This window comes from Netta rufina (assembly GCF_964035555.1).
Source record: "Netta rufina genome assembly, chromosome: 3".
NCBI lineage: Eukaryota > Metazoa > Chordata > Aves > Anseriformes > Anatidae > Netta > Netta rufina.
In genome coordinates, this window is record NC_140125.1 from 58,386,508 (window position 1) to 58,407,073 (window position 20,566).

A 20,566-nucleotide genomic window follows, 5' to 3' on the forward strand; every position below is an offset into this window, starting at 1 on the left:
TTGGTAGGCACCTAGAAGTATGCTGAGAGCTGTCCCACTAAGTCTACCTCGCATTTTGGTTTCAGTAAACTAAGTAAGATGTGATGTTAGCCACCTTTATCCCTCATGAGCTACTAGATAGAGAAACCAGAATGTCTTAATGATGCCAGGTTCTGTTTTAAACTACCAATTGAAAGAAAGGTTGACAAGATGTTATCAGGATGATAAGAAACAATGATTTTGATATAAATATCTTCCTTTCCATCTGTCTCCTTTAATTTATCTTTTCTTGTACTTTTCTATCTTGTATGCATTACCAGTTTGCCTCTGCTTTTACTGGTTATCTGTACATGCAGAAAAATCCTAACAGGTGCTCCTTCTAGCTAATGAAAGCACCAAAGTGCAGGTACAAAAAAACATTTACTAAGTGGTTAGTTAACGCATATTTTTTTCTCTCTGGAAACCATGGTAGTCTAACTTGAGGGTAGCAGGTACTTTCCTGCAATTGTCATTTCATGTTAGTAGAATTTCAGGAACCAAACCACTGGGAAAGAACTCTGATCTGTAGATTATTTCAAGCAGCAACTCAAAATACTTAGGGGATTTTTTCTTTTCCCTTATAGAATCAGTTTATGCCCTTTCAAAGACTCTGTGTATGGAAAGAATTGAGCTAAACTCAAAGAAAGGCAAGATCTACCTGTTTTTCTTTCACAATAACTTTTTCTTTTTTCTTTTTTCTTTTTTTTTTTTTTTTTTTTTCTTGCTGGGGTAAGATATTTTCAGCATAATACAGAAGTGTGGGGGGAAAATAAGCAAAAAGGAATTGGCAAGGCATACTCACCACAACTCAAATTGTTTTCTGCTTTCAGTGCTGAAGTTGGAATACTCCAGAATTCATTTTCCCAGTCTACAATGTTTCCTTTCACATCGCAGCTGAGGTTGGCCAGTGTTTGAGCATTCATGGTGAAATTCCAGAGGCGGAAGTTGTAAATGTCTCCATTTAGAGAGCTCACTTCATTGCTGTTAGAGCCCAGCACCAGCCTACCGTTTCCAGGGATAACTTTGCCAAACATAGCCGGACAGTATACATTATGATAGGTACTCTTGGCATATACACCTATTGCACCCGAGAAGCTATCCCCTACTACACAGAGCTGTTCAAAGGTTCCTGTGAAAAACTCTGCATTTCGAGGCAATGCATTATCAAGAAAGCACTGGGTCCCTGAGATAGACAGAAAATGGCCTTTTGTGGTCTTTCCGAAGCCGAAGAACTCTTTCGATGACAAATCAGTGTAGGAGAAGATCTTCCAGTCGTCATTGTCATCACTGCTGCTCTTGGTTGCTTCAAAGCACAGTGTAAACTGGCTAAGCTCTGGAACCAAGACTGTCTCTGCCATGGACACGGCATCAACATCGGGATCCTGGGGAATGATGACCTTCTGATTCCTCAGAGACACGGCGACTAGAACATAGAGCAGATAAATAAATTAACTGGAAAATATTCTCATATAAAAATAAAGGCAGACTGGCAGCAGTTTAACAGTGTTTTTTAATCAGTGTAATATATCAAAAGCACACACTGAGGGGAATTTGGCTTGGGAGTGCACTCAACCAAAAACATTCCTTTACAGCAGGATGGAGAATGCTGCTCTACCCACAGCTAACTACTCCAGAAGTTGCATTAAGAGCAATATTAGGAAATATTACCTACTAGCTTCCACTCACTTTTTAAAAATTACTACACATTCATCTAGGAAGGTTGCATTATGCAATAGAGTAAAGCAGCTATTTTAAAAACACAGTATAATTTTTAAAGATGCATTATTTTAATTACTTGTCTGCATGACTATTGGTGCATTACACCAATAAAGTTCAGGCCTCACTTTTAAATATTAGTATCGCAGTAGAATAAAACGTCCATTACATTCCTTGACAAACTGAAGACTTTTGTTTCTGAATTTTGGTAACATGTTTCTGCAATGAACTAGGCATCTTCCTGTTTTCTCCCCGGCAGCCTTCTGGTTGAACATTGCAATCATGTGTTTGTGAATATTTTTATCCAAGCTGTTCACTCTTTGCAAATATTTGTGTCAGCAGTTTAAGATTAGGGACAAGTATCTAGAAATGGCTAGTCCTCTTGCAAAAAATGCACTGCAGTAGAAGTATTTAGGCATGGGCAGAATTACTTTGTCTCTGATTTTTATTAAGTATTCTCATTTGCACTGGCAAAATGGCAGTCACCAAATGTGAAAAACAGTATCTAATGACATATACATTTTCTCCATGAGTGTATTAATGACAATGCTGCTGAGTCTACTTTGGAGAACATTATTTTTCAAAATAAAGTGTCAGTATTCTCAATTTTATTGGTACATTTATGGCAGAAAATTTCTTCTAGTAAATTTCTCCACATAAAGAAGTTTCAGGTAATCAGTAATGAAAAAGTATCAAAGTCATTAAGACTTGTTGCAGCCGTTCTTGGCTTTACTTCTGGCCCCACAGTTCTGTGGCAGATCACATTGCCAACAAATTTCTTCCAGCTCTCTGACAGGCTTTGACAGTGCATATGCTGGAACTGAAACCGGGTTTTGCTAGACTTGAAGAATAATTGTCACATTAAAAGCACGGTCTCCTTTGGGATTTTTAAATGATGGTATGTCACGTGCTAATTATTATACTTGCTCCCTTTTCAGAGTGAAATAAAACTTTTCGTTATGAGGGGGTGAGATATATGAGGGAACGGTGACTGTCATGCCTCATTCAGGAAGAGACAGACATATGGACTATAAAGATCCTGTATATTCTACGGTATTACACTTTCTATCAGCAGCTTGCAGACTGAGCTCCAGCTACCATGTTTGGATATATGAAAGGACATAATTTGACCTATACATACTATAGTAAAATAACCTAAAACATTATACATTATCTGCCAACCCACCAACTGGAGAATGGGACGGAAGAGAGAAATTCTGGGCTTTTATAGATACTGGATTTACTTCATAGATTTTTTTGTTTGTTTGTTTCCCAAGCACAGAAGTACGTTGGAACAATTTTATAGATAGAAAATGTGTTCAACTTTCCATTGAAAACAAGGGCATTTTTTTATGAGTTAATTATACAGTACAGTTCTTTATGTAACATGGAAAGTGTTCCAGAAGAAGTATAAAGATTCAAGACTTGAAAAAGAAGAAAGCTCACTCATGTGAGCACCACCCAGCCTGTGTTAGGGTGGTCAGGAGAGCTACAGACCACCTGGTCACATTTAAACAGTGTGAGAAGAGAAATAAACAGGGAGAACCCCACTGCTCTGGTACTGAACAAAATTACTGTAATGAAATTACTGTACTTTTCTGACAGATTTTACCATTGGCACCTTCTCCCTGAGTGAAAGGACAAAACTGACAAGTATCTTATACATGTGGAGAAAACACAATCCTGCCATCAACATTAAGAGCTCTCTCCCAGTTGCTGTTGCACAGCCAGTCATTGTACTGATGAATTTCAGATGTTAGTACTGGAGAAGCTGATTAGTCTCTGAGGGAGAATATACATATATTCTTGGTCTGTTCATGCAAGTGTTTAGACTACATGCAGGGTGATGTTAAACTGTTTCTATTAGAAAGATAACTGGATTATAATGAACAGCGTTTACTTTGGATGCATTGCTATTTACTTATGAAACATGTACAAAAGTCTTGGCAGCTGGGATGCGGCAGAAGCAATCAGCAACAGGCAGCTCACTGTTCTAAAATCCACATCTGCTTTTATGGGACTGCTGCAATGACAAGAAGTCTGCCTCTGCTTCTTTTTAGAGTCCCTTCCTTACTTGTCTTTGTTTCAGCTATCTTACATCTCTTACACCCCTTTACACACAAGCAACCAAGGAGTCTCTTGACTATTTTACAATCACTTGTGGGGAAAACTGCTTTCCTGCCAGTTGATGGGCTTTTCAGCGTGGTTTGGTGCCTTGTGTAGTGGTTTCCGCTGTTCCTAGCTTCACTGCTTTCAGCTGTCTCTCCACTGATGCTGGAAGAAATGCACCAGTGTCAACACACTACATACCTATTTGAGAAGTTTTGCTGCAGTGAATGCTGCACTGACTCATCCTTTAATCTGGGCTACAGCAGTACTACTCAACTTTGTGCTAATTTATGTTACATTGTCTCAAGCATTTCTGCGTTATCAGAGGTCTTCCTCCTCTCCTTTGGGTATCTGAGTGAGTTCAACTCATAAATGGAGCTATTACTTACACAGTTAAGTATTACTAGAAAATTATTTAACATGCCAGCTCTTCAGCCGCTGTAAGCTGACATAATTCCCCTAGGAGTAGCAAAGCTATATTCATTTACTGCAGCTGAGGATATGGCCTATCTTCTGCTTTTGCTGTGCTGCAGGAGGCCAGCGTTTCTGTGGGCAGCCAGCTTGTTATGTATAACAGGATGTGCTCTGTGAAACTCGGTTTGAAACCACTATTACACAAAACTGAGCAGTCACACAAATGCTGTTCTATTCTCAGCCAGTTCCCTACCCAAATTCATTTGCTCTTATTTGTTTTTCCTCACATATATTTTGCCTTGTGTACATTTTGTATTAAGATTTTCTATTAGTACCTTTACAAGTGCAATTTCTAGATAGCAAACTGCTGTATGTCTTTGAATGGCCCTTTGCATTGCACATACATGTTTCTTTGTCAAAGTCAAAATAGAACAAACCACTTAATTTTATTATTTACATATGATCATTGCTGAGAAATGACAGAAAACATGAGTAGAGTACTATAACACCATACCCCTCTCTCTGGGAGAAATTCATGATATAGCCTGGGTATCATGTTTATGATGGTAAGAATGGTGCCAGTTTGAAAATGGAGCTTTGAAGTTCCACAATGACCTGAAATGAGTGTGTGTAGCACTGCCTTTAGGAATTCTCTGCAAGAACAGGAAAGGACTATGTTACCACCCTTTAACCAAACTCTTTTTCTGTATCAATTGCCTGGTTAAAGGTTGCCATGCAGAATGTGGCCTATAAGTTATAAGTTGCCCTGGGTGCACACAGCCACCTGTCCTCTATAACATCCACAGTCAAAACCAAGAATTTAACTGAGAGTTATAGATTTAGAGTAAAGACACAAAAATTCAGGAACCTTAGATGAGATAGCTTAAGAGCAGGCCTTAACACAGAGTGCCTGAACTAACATGTAAGATTGAAATATGTTGCTAGTGAAGATCACTGACACCTTTACCCACAGTGGTGAGTAGCCTTCTTATTCAAAATAAAAGGGTGTCTTCTAAGACTTTTTACTGCAAGGGTGCTATTTGTGAAGGTAAGGTACTGTTCAATTTGGCACAGAGGTAATATTTTTGAAATACATTACCTTATTATACATTAATATGTATAATACAGACGATTTTCTAACTATACATGTTGCCCTTTCTTTTTCTCTTAATTGAGTACATCTGAGGATAATATTGCATCTTTCAATTCCTGCTGAAAGTTATCTTATATCTTATTCTTAAACATTAAAATAGCAAAGAGGAATAATGCAATAAATCATATTACATAATCCGATTGCATACCATTTTATATGACCTACTTGATTTAACAACTTGCTGTACAGGAAGAGCCACTACTTTCAAACAGAAACCTTTCAGAAAATTTACTTCCACTTACAGAAGAGAACAGGTGCTCCTCGAGTTATTACTATACTCTCTCTGTCAGCATGAAAGGATAAGAAATATTTATTTCCTCTGATATGACTTTACCTTTTTTCTTTTCAGAACTGCAAACTAATTTTCCTGGCATAATCAGGACTATTTTTGTCTTATAATTATGGAGGTTGTTATGTTTCTTATTTTAATATATTGTATGTGTAATAGGTATTTTGATTTTTATTCTTTTTCCCCCATGAAAAAGGTATATTTGTGACTGAGTACTGAAAACCTCCTTACTCTGTGTTTCTACACAACCAGCCAATACAACTTAAATGTAATGGGCTACATTTCAGCCGTCCCCAGTGTCAGGACAGACCAGGTAATGAATTGATCAGGAGCAGGCCTGCAGTGAAGGAGTAAGGGATACCAGTGAATGTAAAGCTTGGCATGAGCTGGCATTGTGCGCCTGCAGCTCACAAAGCCATTTGTATCCTGGGCTGCATTTTGATTCAGAAGTGTGGTCAGCAGGTTAAGGGAGGTGATTCCCTCCTGTACTCTGCTCCCATGAGCAGAATAGAGGACCTGGAGTCCTTCTGGAGTTCTGGGGTCCTGAATAGAAGAGAGGCAAGGCAATCCTAATGCCTTCATTTATGTTGCAGCCCTTTACCAAGAACAACTTCTAGTAATGCCTTAAAAAACAAAACAAATATTAATCACATATTATTTGTCCTCTTATCTTCTCCTAGGGTGAAAAGCATGGGTGTCTCTCCCCCCCTCAGCCCCCCCCCCCCAATTGTTAGGCTTTTTAAAATCTAAGCATTGCTACATATTTACAAAGAGAAAGAAAGGTTGAGGAACTGGAATGAAAGGCAGCAGTTTTGCAGTGACAGTTCATCCCTCGGAGTTTATGCTAGAGACTGGAAAAAAACTGTAAGAAAGTTCTGCTTTTGCACTGGTAGGGTGCAAACTATAGGGTGTTTTACTGGGCCAAAGGTTTCGTCTGGCCTTGCAGCTGTTGGCTAAGCTCATGCTGGCCTTTACGTTACTATGTTCTGCAGTTACACTGAAATGAAGGATGTGTCCCACTTCTAAATCTCCCCACATAAATCTTCAGAAAGAAACAAACTAGGGCCTAAAATTTTTGCATGCAAAAAGTTTTCTAATGCACTTAAGGATGTCATGTCCTGGAAAAAAATATATGTATATTTATCAAAAGAAAAATAAATTAATTAAAAAACATACCAGAAAATTCTATAGTTTCACCCTGCAGCCTCCATCTCCATTCACCCCTTTCCTTCTCATGGAGCACTTGGCTCTGTCAGAGAATGTCATTCTAATAAGCTATAAGAAATTTCCTTCTAGCAGGACATTTTAGCTATTAGAGGTATGAAATGCTTTGGGTTTACTTACTTCGTACATAGCTGGCATTAAAACCTTTTTTTTGGATACTAAAGTCACTTTTAAAGGACACAATCATTTCATTTCCAGTAGAATTATACGATAATCCCTTGGCGGTGATCCCACAGAGGTTCATTGGGATCTCTCCATTGTCCAATGTCAGTGAATCATAAATGCAGCCTGGAGCTTCTTCAATGTCAAAATCAATAAATGTTAGCTGTATGATGAATCCATGAGGTGCTCGGATGATCCATTTGCATGCTTGGCTGTTGGGATAATCACTGGGGAAGCATGGAGAAGTGAAAACTCCAGACGGGTCAGTCAATACAGTCCTACAGTTGTAGCATCCATGAGCTGGCAATGTAAACAGAGAAAGGTCAGGAAGAGTGATAATTTAACAGCAAATTAATCATCAACACTGTCTAAATATATTTCTGTACAGAAAACCAAATGAAGATGGGAGGAAGACAGGCAGAAAAAGGCTTTGTTTCTAGCAAGCAAAATGCTAGAGGAATAATGTGGCAAAATAATATTTTACATAAGAAATCTTGCAAATACAAATTATACTGTTAAATATTTGTTTGTGCATCAAGTATATATCTGCCATGCATTTTGACCCACGGTGCAAACAATGGTGAAGTGAAAGCAACATTTTTGAATTATCAAAGCCAAATGAATTGTTAAACTGAAACTTCTAAGAAGATGACTGGTATCATTTATATCTTTTGGCTGCTGGACTGATGCTGACTGCTGTTATTCCAGCAGCTCCATGCCCTGCCCTTGTTCCCAGTGGAATGTCCCTGGAATGCAACAGCACAAGAGATGGGCTGAGGAGCCACAGCAGCAGCATTCCACAGAGTCCAAGGTTAGTCATCAGCACTTCCGGCAAGTGCTCTCCACATCACCCAGAAGGGTAGCAGTGAGCTACTACTGGCTTTTGAATCAACAGCAAATTACTGTACTCTTCCCATGCTGAGTCAGCTCCATTGATGTTTGTGGCAGCCAAGCTTTAAAAAATTCTTATCTTTTCCTGATGCACCTTCGCTCACCTGCTGTTCTTATCCATGACAATTTCAGACCCTGTTAGTCCACTGCGATGCATTTCTTATTCTTTTTAAATTTGTTCTTCTGTCATATATTTACTTACTGTGTTGTTTGTTTGTATTACTGTGAATTGCCCACTGTTAAAATCTGCAACCATTTGCCAAAGCAGTACTGATCAAGCTAGGTGGGAGCAGAATATTACCAACAGATAACCAACGACACTAACCAGCACATCTATGCTGACCAAATATTTCATTAGGACAAACGTGCACCAAGTAATATAAGCTTGAAAAAAATAGGAGAATATGAATATGCATTATTAGTCGTCTATGCCAAAAGCAGCAAAGCAAGTTGTTGTTCAAGTAGTTAGGGAACAATCCTAAGAGAGAAATAAATACGACACACTTCTCCAAAGCACCCTTTATGTTTTTTTTCACTGCTTTGTTACTGATACTCTTTAGTCACATTCATAGTGTTCAGCCTCAGCAAATAGAACCTGACTCTGGGAACTGACATGGCAAAAAAAAAAAAAAAAAAAAGCAGCTTACATATGTAAAGAGAATTCTTAGGTACATTTTGCAGAGTTCTTATATTTTTATTTGCAAGTCATGTATTCACATGGCCCATAAGAGGCAGAGATTAGTAATTAACTGGTCTTCCAGAGCCAAATGCAGACTGGTTACATAAGAACTATGGAATGTTTATTGGGAAAAATAATTTTGTCTTAATGATTTACAAGTACCTTTGGGAAGATGTGGTACTTGTGACACTGGAAAACATGATCTGTGTAGTACAAGCTGGAACCCGTGTAATTTAATTTCTCTGCAAATCTGAACAGCCAAAGGATTATGTTCACTTGCCCTGAAATCTTACTCTTCCATTTCTTAACCAGAGAGAGAATATGTACTTATTAGTATGGTGAATATAAATCCTGACTCCTAGTCCAGGGCAAGTGAGCCCCTACAAGGCAGGGGACAGATCAGGCTGTGGCGGCCTCCAGCTGGAAGGCTTGGTGATTCATACTTCCGCCTTCATTATTTCTAGGATGAGGGCTACAGGGGCTGAGGATCTGGCAGCAATGCTGCACCCACCCTCCTACCAATTCCTGACAGAGAAATAAGTGACACAGAGCTATCTGGGCAGTTGAGAGTTTTCCCTGTGAATCAGCCGCACCCAGAGGGACCTGGATCCAAAGGTTCAATACCAGGAGGTTATGCAAATGCATGTTGCACACTCATTCAGCATTGGACCCCTAAAGGTTATCTTAATGGCATTATAAAACAATGCTGGCCAGAAGAAATATGCTGCTTGTCCATAAAAGCAATGTCAAGTGTGCACCTCAAACTGGTAGGATATTACATTCAGCCTGACACTGGAAAAGTAAAATTTGTCCATCAGAAAGAACACAGACATTCCTAGAAGCCTGCATTTACTAATTTTCTTGATCACCATCAGCCTAAACAGAACTCAGCTGTTCTATTTTTCTTTCTTCTGATTATTTAAGTTGTGTTAAAAAATGTTAGTACATTTAACAAAAATACTTTTATCTCTGCTTTCGTTATAAATACTGAAACATAAAAGTTATTTATTTTACTGTTTTTTGTTTTTTTTTTTTTTTTTCCCTTTCATCTTCTAACACATTTGCTAACATATTCTTGTTATTATTATTATTACATCTGTATTGTTTTGTTGGTTTTACAGAACTAATAAAAAAAAGGCAAAAAAAAAAAGGCCCTAAATTTAGTTAGGAAAATAAATACTGTAAATTTTACAGTATTTACATACATCTCCTATTTACATACATCAGAGAAACAGATTTGGTGAGCAAAATAGTTTGCTTCTTTGAAGTGGGTTGGCTGTGTTTTGGCATAGTGGCTATTCTATCCATGACTGCAATTTGAAGGAGAAATATCCTGTTTTCATGCAAATGTCCGCAATAGTAAGTGAAAAGGAAAGAAAACAAACAACAAAACTATATATAAACAGAATGGTTTCGAGTGGAACTTTTTGCACAGCTTCTCATGAGACAGTTATTTTTCTATAAACACCACCTATTTTACTCATTAAAGAGAAAAATTGCTGTGGCAACCCTAGGCTGTCAGCCAAAGCTGACAGATATTTTGCAATCCCATTGGCCCAGAGCAATTCTTAACTGTGGATACTGAATACCTATTGCAATACATACAACAAGCATTTCTGTAGCAATATGATATATTTTATTGATAATGGGAACAAATTTAGGTATAATATCAACTTTTCTTCCTCTCTGAATATGCTAAAAAAAAAAAACAAAAACAAAAAAACACCATCCCAATAAAGTGAAATCAAGCACTTGATTCCCACATTTTCTACGTTGAATATTTCACATGGCAACCCATTTGTTTCCTTCATGAGAACACTGTGGAGGAATACAGTTTTCATTTCATTATCACATTATTTTTTTTCTACAGGACTCATGCTTCATTTAATAAATGAAAAGTTAAGAATTTAGTATGATGCTCCAACAGTATACTAAAAAGGAAAATTAATAAATTCCTCCAGAGTGTTTTAGAGCTTTCACAAATGTTAATTGATTTCAGAAGCTGTTGGAGAATCAGCTTTTTCCATCCTATCACGCCCATTTTATAAGGATACAATTAGACGCAGAGATAATGTGCAAAAGTGGCAAAAGTTTCCATGGGTTTTGGGTTCCCAATCTACGAAACAAGAGTACTGATTTTCCTTAACTACTTAGTATTTGTACAGCAATTTATATGTCCAAAGCACACTACCACTGACTATAAACTGCAGCTGGGAGAGCAGACTGCCAATCTGGCCCACTGTAGAAAATCTAAAAATGAGTAGTTAAGGCCCAATGGAAAACTTTGGTCATGACAATTTGGCCATCTTTAATAGGAACTTATCAGTAAAGGCAGGGAGAGAATTCTGTTCATATGGTGGCCAATTTTCATAACGATAAGACCACTTCCTGTCTTCTGTGAGTTTCCTGCCTATTTCACATATATACCTTTTAATTTCTTCAAAAAAAAGGATATACTATACATTTCCTATACCATGCTGAATCATTTGTACTAATACTAAAGGGCTAAGGGAAACAGTATGTGACCAACTGAAGAGACTAGTGTGACTAACACAGATGAGCACACACAAAATCCATACCCCATGGAACAAAACTAATAATCTATTTTGTTCCATCAGCAAGAGACCCCTTGTCTCTTAAGAACTCCAGCACAGACTTCCACCTGAACTAATGAGGACACCTGTGTGCTCTGAGATAAACAATCTGAAAGTGACTTTCACAAACCAGTTGTGGACAGCTGAAGCCACAGTCAGACTACAGCTACAGCGTTGACCCCCAGATTAGGGAAGGAAACATTTTATATAACCATTTCCCATACATTCACATTGCTCTTTTTCCACTTCTTCTTTCATGTCCAACATATTCAGCAATTCCAAAACCTGTGTTAATAGTCATATTTTCCTTAGCAGTTAATATTTCTCTGTTTCTCTCTGTTGCCATCATTTTCCCCTTAAACCTCATCTTTTGACCCATTATACTCTGCACTTATCCCTCAGACAAGGGTTCCAATTTCTTCTCGATCTGTTCTCCCTTCTACTCCTATCCAACCACAGAGAATTGCTAGGCAGCAAATTTTGTTTGGCCTATAATTTTTTTAAAAAAAGGAAAAACAATACAGTTTGGGACACTGCCCAATTCAGCCCTAAAGGCTGAAAAATTTGTGAAGGTTAGGATCAAAAGAAAATATTGTCTATAGGGAAAAATATCTGCTCTTATAACTCATGTGTTATGCAGTTTATTTTCCAACTAAGTTACACCTTGCAATGGGATTTTTCTTTTTCTGTCCATTGGCTGTAGCACGGAACTGGCCTGTACAGCATTTTCCACCTGACAGAAGCGTAAATGACTACATAGAGCGTAGGCAGTGGCACAGGATACCAATGATAGACTGTGTGGGTTGAATTAACACTTTTTCTTTTTTTTTTTTTTTTTTTTTTTTTTAATCCATTGAAAGACTCCCTCGTAAAAGTAATTTATTTATTTTATTTTATTTATTTATTTTTTAACACTGGGTTCTATTTTGACATGAAGTTTAACTCTACTTCTCCCTGTAGAAAAATGTCTTTCATATGAAAATATCCTGAAATAAATCAATGTAACTACAGGATTAAATTTTCAGAAAACAAAACAAAACAAAACAGTTTATGTTAACTTCTGTCTTATTCAAGTGAATGATAAAATCTCCCCTGCTGACAGAATTAGACTAACCCTAAACCACAGAAAATCTTAGCTATGGTACCTAGCACTTTATGTATAGAAAGCAGTACAGAGGTAATTATGATTTGCTTTTATGCAAGCATCTGAGAACCTTTAAGCACTTTGCTTATATTTGAAAAGTTAGCACTTACAAGTACTGTCACTTTCGACAAAGTAAGAGAAAAGCTCAGGAAGGTGCCATGATGCAGTCACTTACACAGCAAGTGTGTGGTAAAGCCCAAAATAGAAGTGAAACCTTACAATCATTCACAGTGACAGCATTTTTTTGTTGAGCATTAGGCAATAAAAAGTCTTGCTCTATAATAAGCAATTATTTCCCACCTCCTATTTCAAGGGTGCCATAATAGAGCAGATCTAGAGAGATGAGATATGGCCAAACATTAGGTTAAACATATTTATGACTCCAAATAGATGGGCGAATGAGGTCAGTAGTGGACACACCTGCAGACAAGTAAGAGGAAGGGCCAAACCACCAAGATGTGGGTGGGCTGGAATGGCTACAGAAAAAACAAACCCATGTTATTTCAATATGAGACACAAACACTAAATCCAGAGCAGCAATCACATAGCAAAAGCTTCAACAGTAGTCCACCTATCTTCCCTTTAAAAAATTATTTCAGATGTAAAGGAAATCTGTAGACACACATAAATACATGTATCTATATGAAAAATTTGGATACATTTATTGCAAATAGGTGTCTAGTCATTCACTTTGGATATAAAGGAAATAATTCTCTTCATACTCACTGTCATCTATAGCATTAGATCTATACAAAATTTTGTGCAAAACAGAGAGCACTCTTCTGTACTTTTCTGAAGCCTACATGTATACGCCAAACCATGACATCTGCTCTGTGCTTAACCCACAATTTGAGTTCTTTCTGAGGAAGTAAAAATGAGAAGATGTGAGAGGATTACTTCTGTTTCTTTATTTACTTTCCAAAGTGTAGAAACTGTTTGATCTCCCACAAAACATCCTTGTCTTGCACTGGCCCTGATAAAAAATTACTAAACGCAACAGATAATTTAATGTCAGCATGCCAATTTAATGTCAGCATTTAATGTCAGAATCTTCAAATATAATAATAATCCTAACTATTAAGCCAAATTCATTTTAGTCACTTTTTTTTTTGGAGGGGGGGGGCTTATTAAATGGACAAAAACAGTATAGAAGGATTGTCTGTGCAATAAACTGAAGGAAAATAAGATTATCCTGACATGTATAAAAGTTTGTGCCTGCACATACCATGTGATAGGGCTGAGGTCTACTGATGGAGCATATGATTGTGCTTCTGTGGGAATGTATCTGTCCACTGATTTGTAATAATACTAAACTATTTCTACATCAGCATTTCTACAGTGTGCACAGCCTTAAATTCATAAAAATCTTGAGCTAATCTTAAAATCTCACTCGTATCATTTGGATTTAAGCATGGACTTAAAATTCAGCAAATATTTAAAGTCCATTCCTAAACAATTATGCCTTTGAATCCTGTATTTGAGGCTTTATAGTTATGCCTTCAGCCTTGTACCCCCCTCAAAGACATCTGAATGGGGAGATCATGACTCAGTAACTGCTGTCATATGAAAACAACAAGGGAGGCATTGCACGGACACAAGCAGTGAAGAAGACTGTCCTATTCATTCTTGTTCTGACCCTTTTCTTTTCCTTCTAAGGAAAGGAGTAATTACTGAACTAGCATACATGTATGCCAATGCCCATTCAGGGAGAGATCCAATCTCAGACACATGTTGCATATGAAAATCTGGTAACCACGTGGCTAAATAATCAACCTGAACCATTTTTACACCTGCCCTAATGTCCATACAGCTATCCATACTCCTTGTTCCTGTCCTTCCACAGAGCATATTCTACATTCCCAACTTACTGACTGAATTAATTTGGGGTAAAAGGTCTTTTTTTTCTTTTTTTTCCAAACTGTCACAAAATAGATCCTTCCAATCTCTGATTATTTATTTATTTATTTATTTATTTATTTATTTTTCCCAGAACTACTTTCTTCCTAAAGATCAGGAAAGGCAAAGTTTGATTATAATGAAGAACTTTCTAAGAATGCCATCAAGCCAAAGTCCCTTATCCCCTGTCATTCCCACATAAAAATAAATGCATTATTTCTCTGGATAGCATTCAACCCCACCCCATCACTCTTTACTAGTATAATATTACATTAACTTCCAGCTTTACAAAGGCATCAGTAGCAGGCTTTAACACTGGACAGTTTCTGTATGGAGATATCAATTTATTTTTATTTTATTTATTTATTTTTAATTTCTTCTGTCATTGAACAATTAAAATGCTGGTTACCAAAGCACCTGGCAATGTAGTATAAATGTGTAGTGTAAATTATAAAAAATTAAAACTAGTGTAATTTAAATCATTCTCTAAAACATTTCTGATGTACTTATATTAATAGGTGTAAAATATCTAGAATCCCCAACAGGATTAACATTACCAGTTTTTGTGTGGAGCCACCTGCATAGACTCACTAACTATATATCCAGAAAAATCAAAAAAATAAAAATTTTATGAACTTTACAAGTACAACTTTACATTATCCTACTTCAGCTGCCACACATATAATAAAATGCACTTTGCACAGCGTGAATATAACAGACACATAATTAAGAAGAATTTTTCATCTCTATATTACCCTTAGTTTGCAAGTGTGATTTTTCTGTGGATTTGTAGGAAATGCTACTTTCAGCACTATTAAAACCACAGCCCAGACTCTAATTTTGCACCATTCCCATTGCATCATCTGCACAGTACTCCTTGTACCCAGCAAGAATTCTAAGCCTCCATATTCCTGACTGGAAATAGCACATAACCCTGGCAGAGCCTTTTATAATTCAATGAAAGAAAAGATTGTGTTCTCACAAAATAATTCAACAATTGGGTTTTGGCTACGGAAGCCAGGAGACAAAGAAAGTACTATGTCCTGACCAGTGATATCAACTTGCTTTGCATCTTCTTTTGCTGACGCAGTATGTCTTGCAGCATGCTCTAAATGGTTGAACCGGTTGGTGCACCTAAGAATAATAAAATGCTAGAACAAAATATCCTCACAGGGTAATTTATAGGCATATATGAACATGTAAATGCTGTCTATGAAATCACTTATTATTATTCCTGCTTCCTATTGCTCTAACCCCTCCTTCTTACCAGATTATTAAGAAATTACATTTTTACCCACATGAAATCAGAACAGCTTTTTTGTTTGTTTTGGTTTGTTTTGTAAGAAAAGAACAGGGCACTTAATGAAATTACATGTGGCAAATGGAAAACTGATAAAAGACAGTATTTTCTCATACATTATAGTGTTAGCCCGTGGGACTCTGACCTGAAAAGTATTAAAGCTCAGAATATAGAATTCAGAAAGCTAACAGACATTTCTATAAGTATCTAGAATACATCAGAATCCCTGCAGCCATATGATAAATATGAGTAATTTAAATATAAATAAGAAATGTAACTATAGGAATTGTAAACCTCATGGCCTATACTTGAAACTAATCTCAAATAGCTGATCAGGGAAAGTATCAATAACTTCATCTCGATAACTATAGTGAGGAGCCATGGAGCACTGGGATGTGAGTGCCAGTACAACCAAAGTGCTGGCCTAACTCCCAGCACTGCTTGGCCAGGACAGACAGCTCATGTCCAAACTGTTCCTGGGCATGGCTCACCAGCCAGCGCAGGCCAGGTATTGTTCCCAACCTACAACCCAAATACAGCCACCCCAGTTTTTGTAATAGTATGAATCTGGGACACTGAATGAGTTGGCCTGAGTGGCAGAGAACAGTTGTGGGCACTGATGATTTTCTAGAACAGAAGTGGCCAATGTGTGTGTGGGAAAGTAACTATAAGAGGCAGAGTACTAGGCCCTATCTTTTATGTCTTATGTAGGAGCCAATCCAGCAGTTCTTGCTAGCTTTGGTGGTTTGAACACAGCACATAAGTCAAAAAAGAACAGGTTTACTATTTCCAACACAATAATCAAAATTATCTTTCAGGATACACTTAAGGTTAGTAACTATAGTAATGTACCAAAAAAAATCAGAAAGAGCAAAGCTTAATTTTGAAATCTGAGGTTACGTTTGGGAAAGCAGAAGTGAGAATAGTAAATTATTCACTCATGAAGCATTAACCACAAAACACAGGCAGAAACCAGTTACGACTAAAATCAGCAGCATACTTTTCACTAAACTAAGACAGCACAAGTTGATCTACTCAGAAAAAACTGTGTAACATGACCCTACATTTAGAGAGTTTTTATTATTTGTTTTAATAAATAAATAGATAAATAATAGTGTGATTTTCAACAGGACAGAGGTGGAGTTGAACATGACACTGATTTAGGGTCTAGAAAGCCAGTTCTTTCACAGGCTGTTGAATCACTGCAGGGAACTGATCTCTTGGTTTCCCCAGACTAGCATCACAAATGGCTCTTAAGTGGAGTCATCCAGGTATTGACATTATCAGCATTTGTTACATGACAGATCTCCAAAATGTTATCATAGCCCTGGGGAGTTCAGAGCTGGTGTTCTTCATTCTCTGAGTGGGATGTTAGCACAGTACAGAGACCATTAGAAATTCATTGTGTTTCCATATTGCCGTTATGCCTCATTTTGCTCTGGAATTCCATAGGTATTTATTTATCTTGGGTTATCATTGCCACTGAAAGCTCTGACCTCTTTTGATCACTCTAGCACATGATATCCTACCTCCTGACAGCAACTGACTTTATCACAGCAGTAACTCCAGCAGATTTTGATTGATCTGGGAAATTGAGGGAACCAGCTACAATAGAAGAAAATATATTCAGAGCCAGGGTGGGGGCCCTGCACTGCCTGTTTCCCCTTAGTTGTTTGGTTTTGTGCCAATGAAAATGGAAGTGGAAACAAACACACTGACTGGGTAAATCTGCCCTGACCCATATGAGTGGAGTTCACATTGTAGACAAAGTTATGGATTTCCCCCAGAGGGAGGGGGTAATGTGAAAATCCTGTGTTACACCCATTGTAACTTAAGAATATTTTCATTGGCATTCCTGTGATAATCTTATAAAAATAACAGAATTGACTCGCTAGTCTTGGCCTGAGTTGGACTTTTTTCCACAGAAGTTTTGGACAAAGAGTAGCATTAAAAATATTTGACAGTCTGTTTTCGATATAGTGGTTTGAAAAGTATTAACTTTGATGTATATGTGCTATATATATATATATATACACATCTATACATCTATATATATATATAGATGTAATATATATAGTATATTATAAATTAATATATATTAAATGTATTATATATATAAACCATATAATTTATAATATATGGGCTAGTAAAATTAATATACAGGCTAACATACACATAAATAAAGAGAAAATTAGTTTAGGGAAGGGATTGGGTGGGAAAGGTGATTTTTTTTTTTATTTTTATTTTTTTGACATTGCTGCGTGTAACATAATGGTTTCAAACCACATATCACACGGCATTACAAATCAGGCTGAAATTCACAGGAATGGTCATCAGGAATGTTGGTTTTTTATCTAACCCAACAAGAAGGTCTGGCTACTGGCTCTTAGGTCTCCAGTTGTTGCATTGTTACTAAAAGGGTCATAACCACAACTGAAGTAAATACATGAGCTCAGGTAGGTTCAACACAACTATACCAGCCCGTACAAGCTAAGGAGGTGTGTGACTAAATACATTCTTGGGTATCATTTAAGTGCCAGGCAAACTGTTGAAAAATGAGTGGAAAAACAGCTGACAATCTTTTAATAAAGGGTGGTTTGTAGGAATTTGAGATCCCACCAAATTGCACTGACATGGGGTACAATAAAGCTATACCTGGACACAGGTCATGTTCTTGGTAAAACTCAGTCATACACATGCATACAAGAAATAAACTTCTATATGTATATATTGGACACAGACTAAGGATATTGTTATAATAAAATTTCCAGATAACGGAATATTTTGTTCAGTGCAAGTAGACAATACTGCCTCTTCATTGCATTATAAAACAAATCCAACACATATCCAATGTGTTGAATAACATCCATATTCTATTTGACCTCGGATATATTCAGTGTCTTTTACTGCTTGTAAGACTACAGTTCAGTTGCAGAGTTTTCTTCCCAAGACTGCAAAGTTGGAAAGCCATTTCTGGCTGCTACTCTCAGTACTCTGAGAGTATAGAGTATGTATACTCTTCTCAGAGTATATAGTTAAGGCTATTCCTTAAGTTTTATATGATTGTGGGTCCAATATTTGGTCTATATTTTTTTAAGACTTTCTTTAAATCTATCCTAGAAAATCTGCTACTAGAAGAAGACTTGGATCTTCTACAGTAGAGGTTGAAACTACTTAGATTTCATTAGCTGGTGTTTAATAAGTTACAGATATTATGCACAATTACTTTGCACTGGAATTCACTATTACAGCATTCTAGACGTACTGGAAAATACTGATTCAAAAGCCATTTCCAAGAGTGTCTTTGATTCTTTTTTTAGGGTTTTATGATCTGTCATTTCTAATAGTCTTCAAAGTATCTATTTCAATATGATTTGAGCCACAGTACATTAGCATTTTCTGGGTTCTTTCAGGAAGCTATAAAAACCAGATGCCGTCAGTACTTTATCTGCCTCATCTAATCTGCAAGAAGGAGCAATCTAAGTCAAAATATTAGTGATGTTTTGATTTATGAAACACCACAGAATAATAAAAGAGTTTTTCTGTTACACACACACAAGGAAATATTCTCTTCTCCACTACCACACAAAAATCAGTCATGTTTTCACTTTCCAAAGGTGATAATATATTCAGCATTTAATCAGTTATGCCCAGAGCAGATAGTGTTTCTATCAGAGGTAAAGATGGAAGGGAATGGTTTATCTTCCTCAAAACACTAATTCTTTCACCGTTGTATTACTTATTTCCACCCCTGTTTTGTCAGTGTACTTCTTCTTTTCATAAGAGCAGAAAGGAGAAGATTATGAATGCAGACAGCAAAGTTTTATATTAAACCATCTAGTGTTTCCTTACTTATTCCATTAAAGTTACAATGACTGATTTTTGTGTGGCTATATCTGAACCTTTTATTTTTGCCAGTCTGGTCTATGTGATTTATTTTTCTAACCTCTACCCAGTTCTCCAGCAGCTCTAACCACTGAACTCCCACTGCAATCAATCAAGAAGTCTCCCTACACATTCCAGTGCTTTTTCCAACTCTATCAGCTTTTTCTACCCTTTCCCCAGAGAAGAATATTCCATGGATGAATGGATTTTAAAGTTAGAAACTTGATTCTGATCAAATTATATGCATTTAACTCCTTGAGGATGTACAGTGTGTGTCCCACTTCTCTTTTTGTGTCTTGCTTCTTTACTGAAAGCAAGAAAACAAATTTTAAATTTCCAAATCAGAAATAAATAACTTGTCTGATTTGTGTCTTTCTCACCAACTATGACTGCTCACCACATAAAGACCAGAAAATATTATCTTTAGCAAAGAATCTATGATAGGCTTGACTAAGTTTCACTTGAAACTTTAACTCTGTTAAATTGCTTTATGTTAAAATGCTTTATGTCTTTATTATTGTTATTATTATTTGTCTATGTCTTAATGAGCAGGTCTCCAGTTATTGATGTGATATTTTTAACACTTCTGCTACAAAACTAAACAGGTCTCTGTGTTCAAAATATCTATCACATTTAATTATGCAATACTGGACAGCTTCAACAGTCAAATACCAAGAGAATTCAACTCTCCATTGAAAGAGAAATTCTGAAAATAGACTTACAACTTCTTGCTTCCCCAAAACAAAATCAGCAAGTTTTTCAGCTTGAAAATATTATACAAACAAGACTTTCTTAGTCATAAGCAGAACTTGCTTCTTAGAAGGAACTTGCTTTATTTTCTGCACTGGTTCTGCAGTCATCAGCATTATTTGGAAACAACATCTGAAACACTTGCCACTTAATGGAAACTGTGGAGTTTTACAATTGACTGGCTCTGTAATTTCTGAAACCAAACCAAGCCAATCAACCAGAGGAAACCTCTTTCATGAATCTGTTATTTACATGTAAAGCAGACAGGAAAAAGGTATTTTGTTAGCTCTGGAGACACAATTTAAGAAGGTTTTAAAAGATTAGGAAGTATAATGACAGGTG

The 20,566-nt window shown here is 36.8% G+C and overlaps 1 protein-coding gene across 1 annotated transcript in view; it reads right to left on the minus strand.

Moving 5' to 3' along the window:
- The window catches only part of ADGRG6 (adhesion G protein-coupled receptor G6), a gene marked incomplete at its 3' end in the record, with an annotated part of 101,641 nt that overhangs the window by 55,750 nt on the left and 25,325 nt on the right, over positions 1–20,566 (minus strand). Inside the window, exons 2-3 of the mRNA XM_084283675.1 lie at positions 7,044–7,385; positions 821–1,441 (exon numbers count right to left, since the gene is read on the minus strand). Coding sequence (XP_084139801.1) covers positions 821–1,441; positions 7,044–7,385 — 963 coding nt within the window. The remainder of the gene's footprint in view (positions 1–820; positions 1,442–7,043; positions 7,386–20,566) is intronic.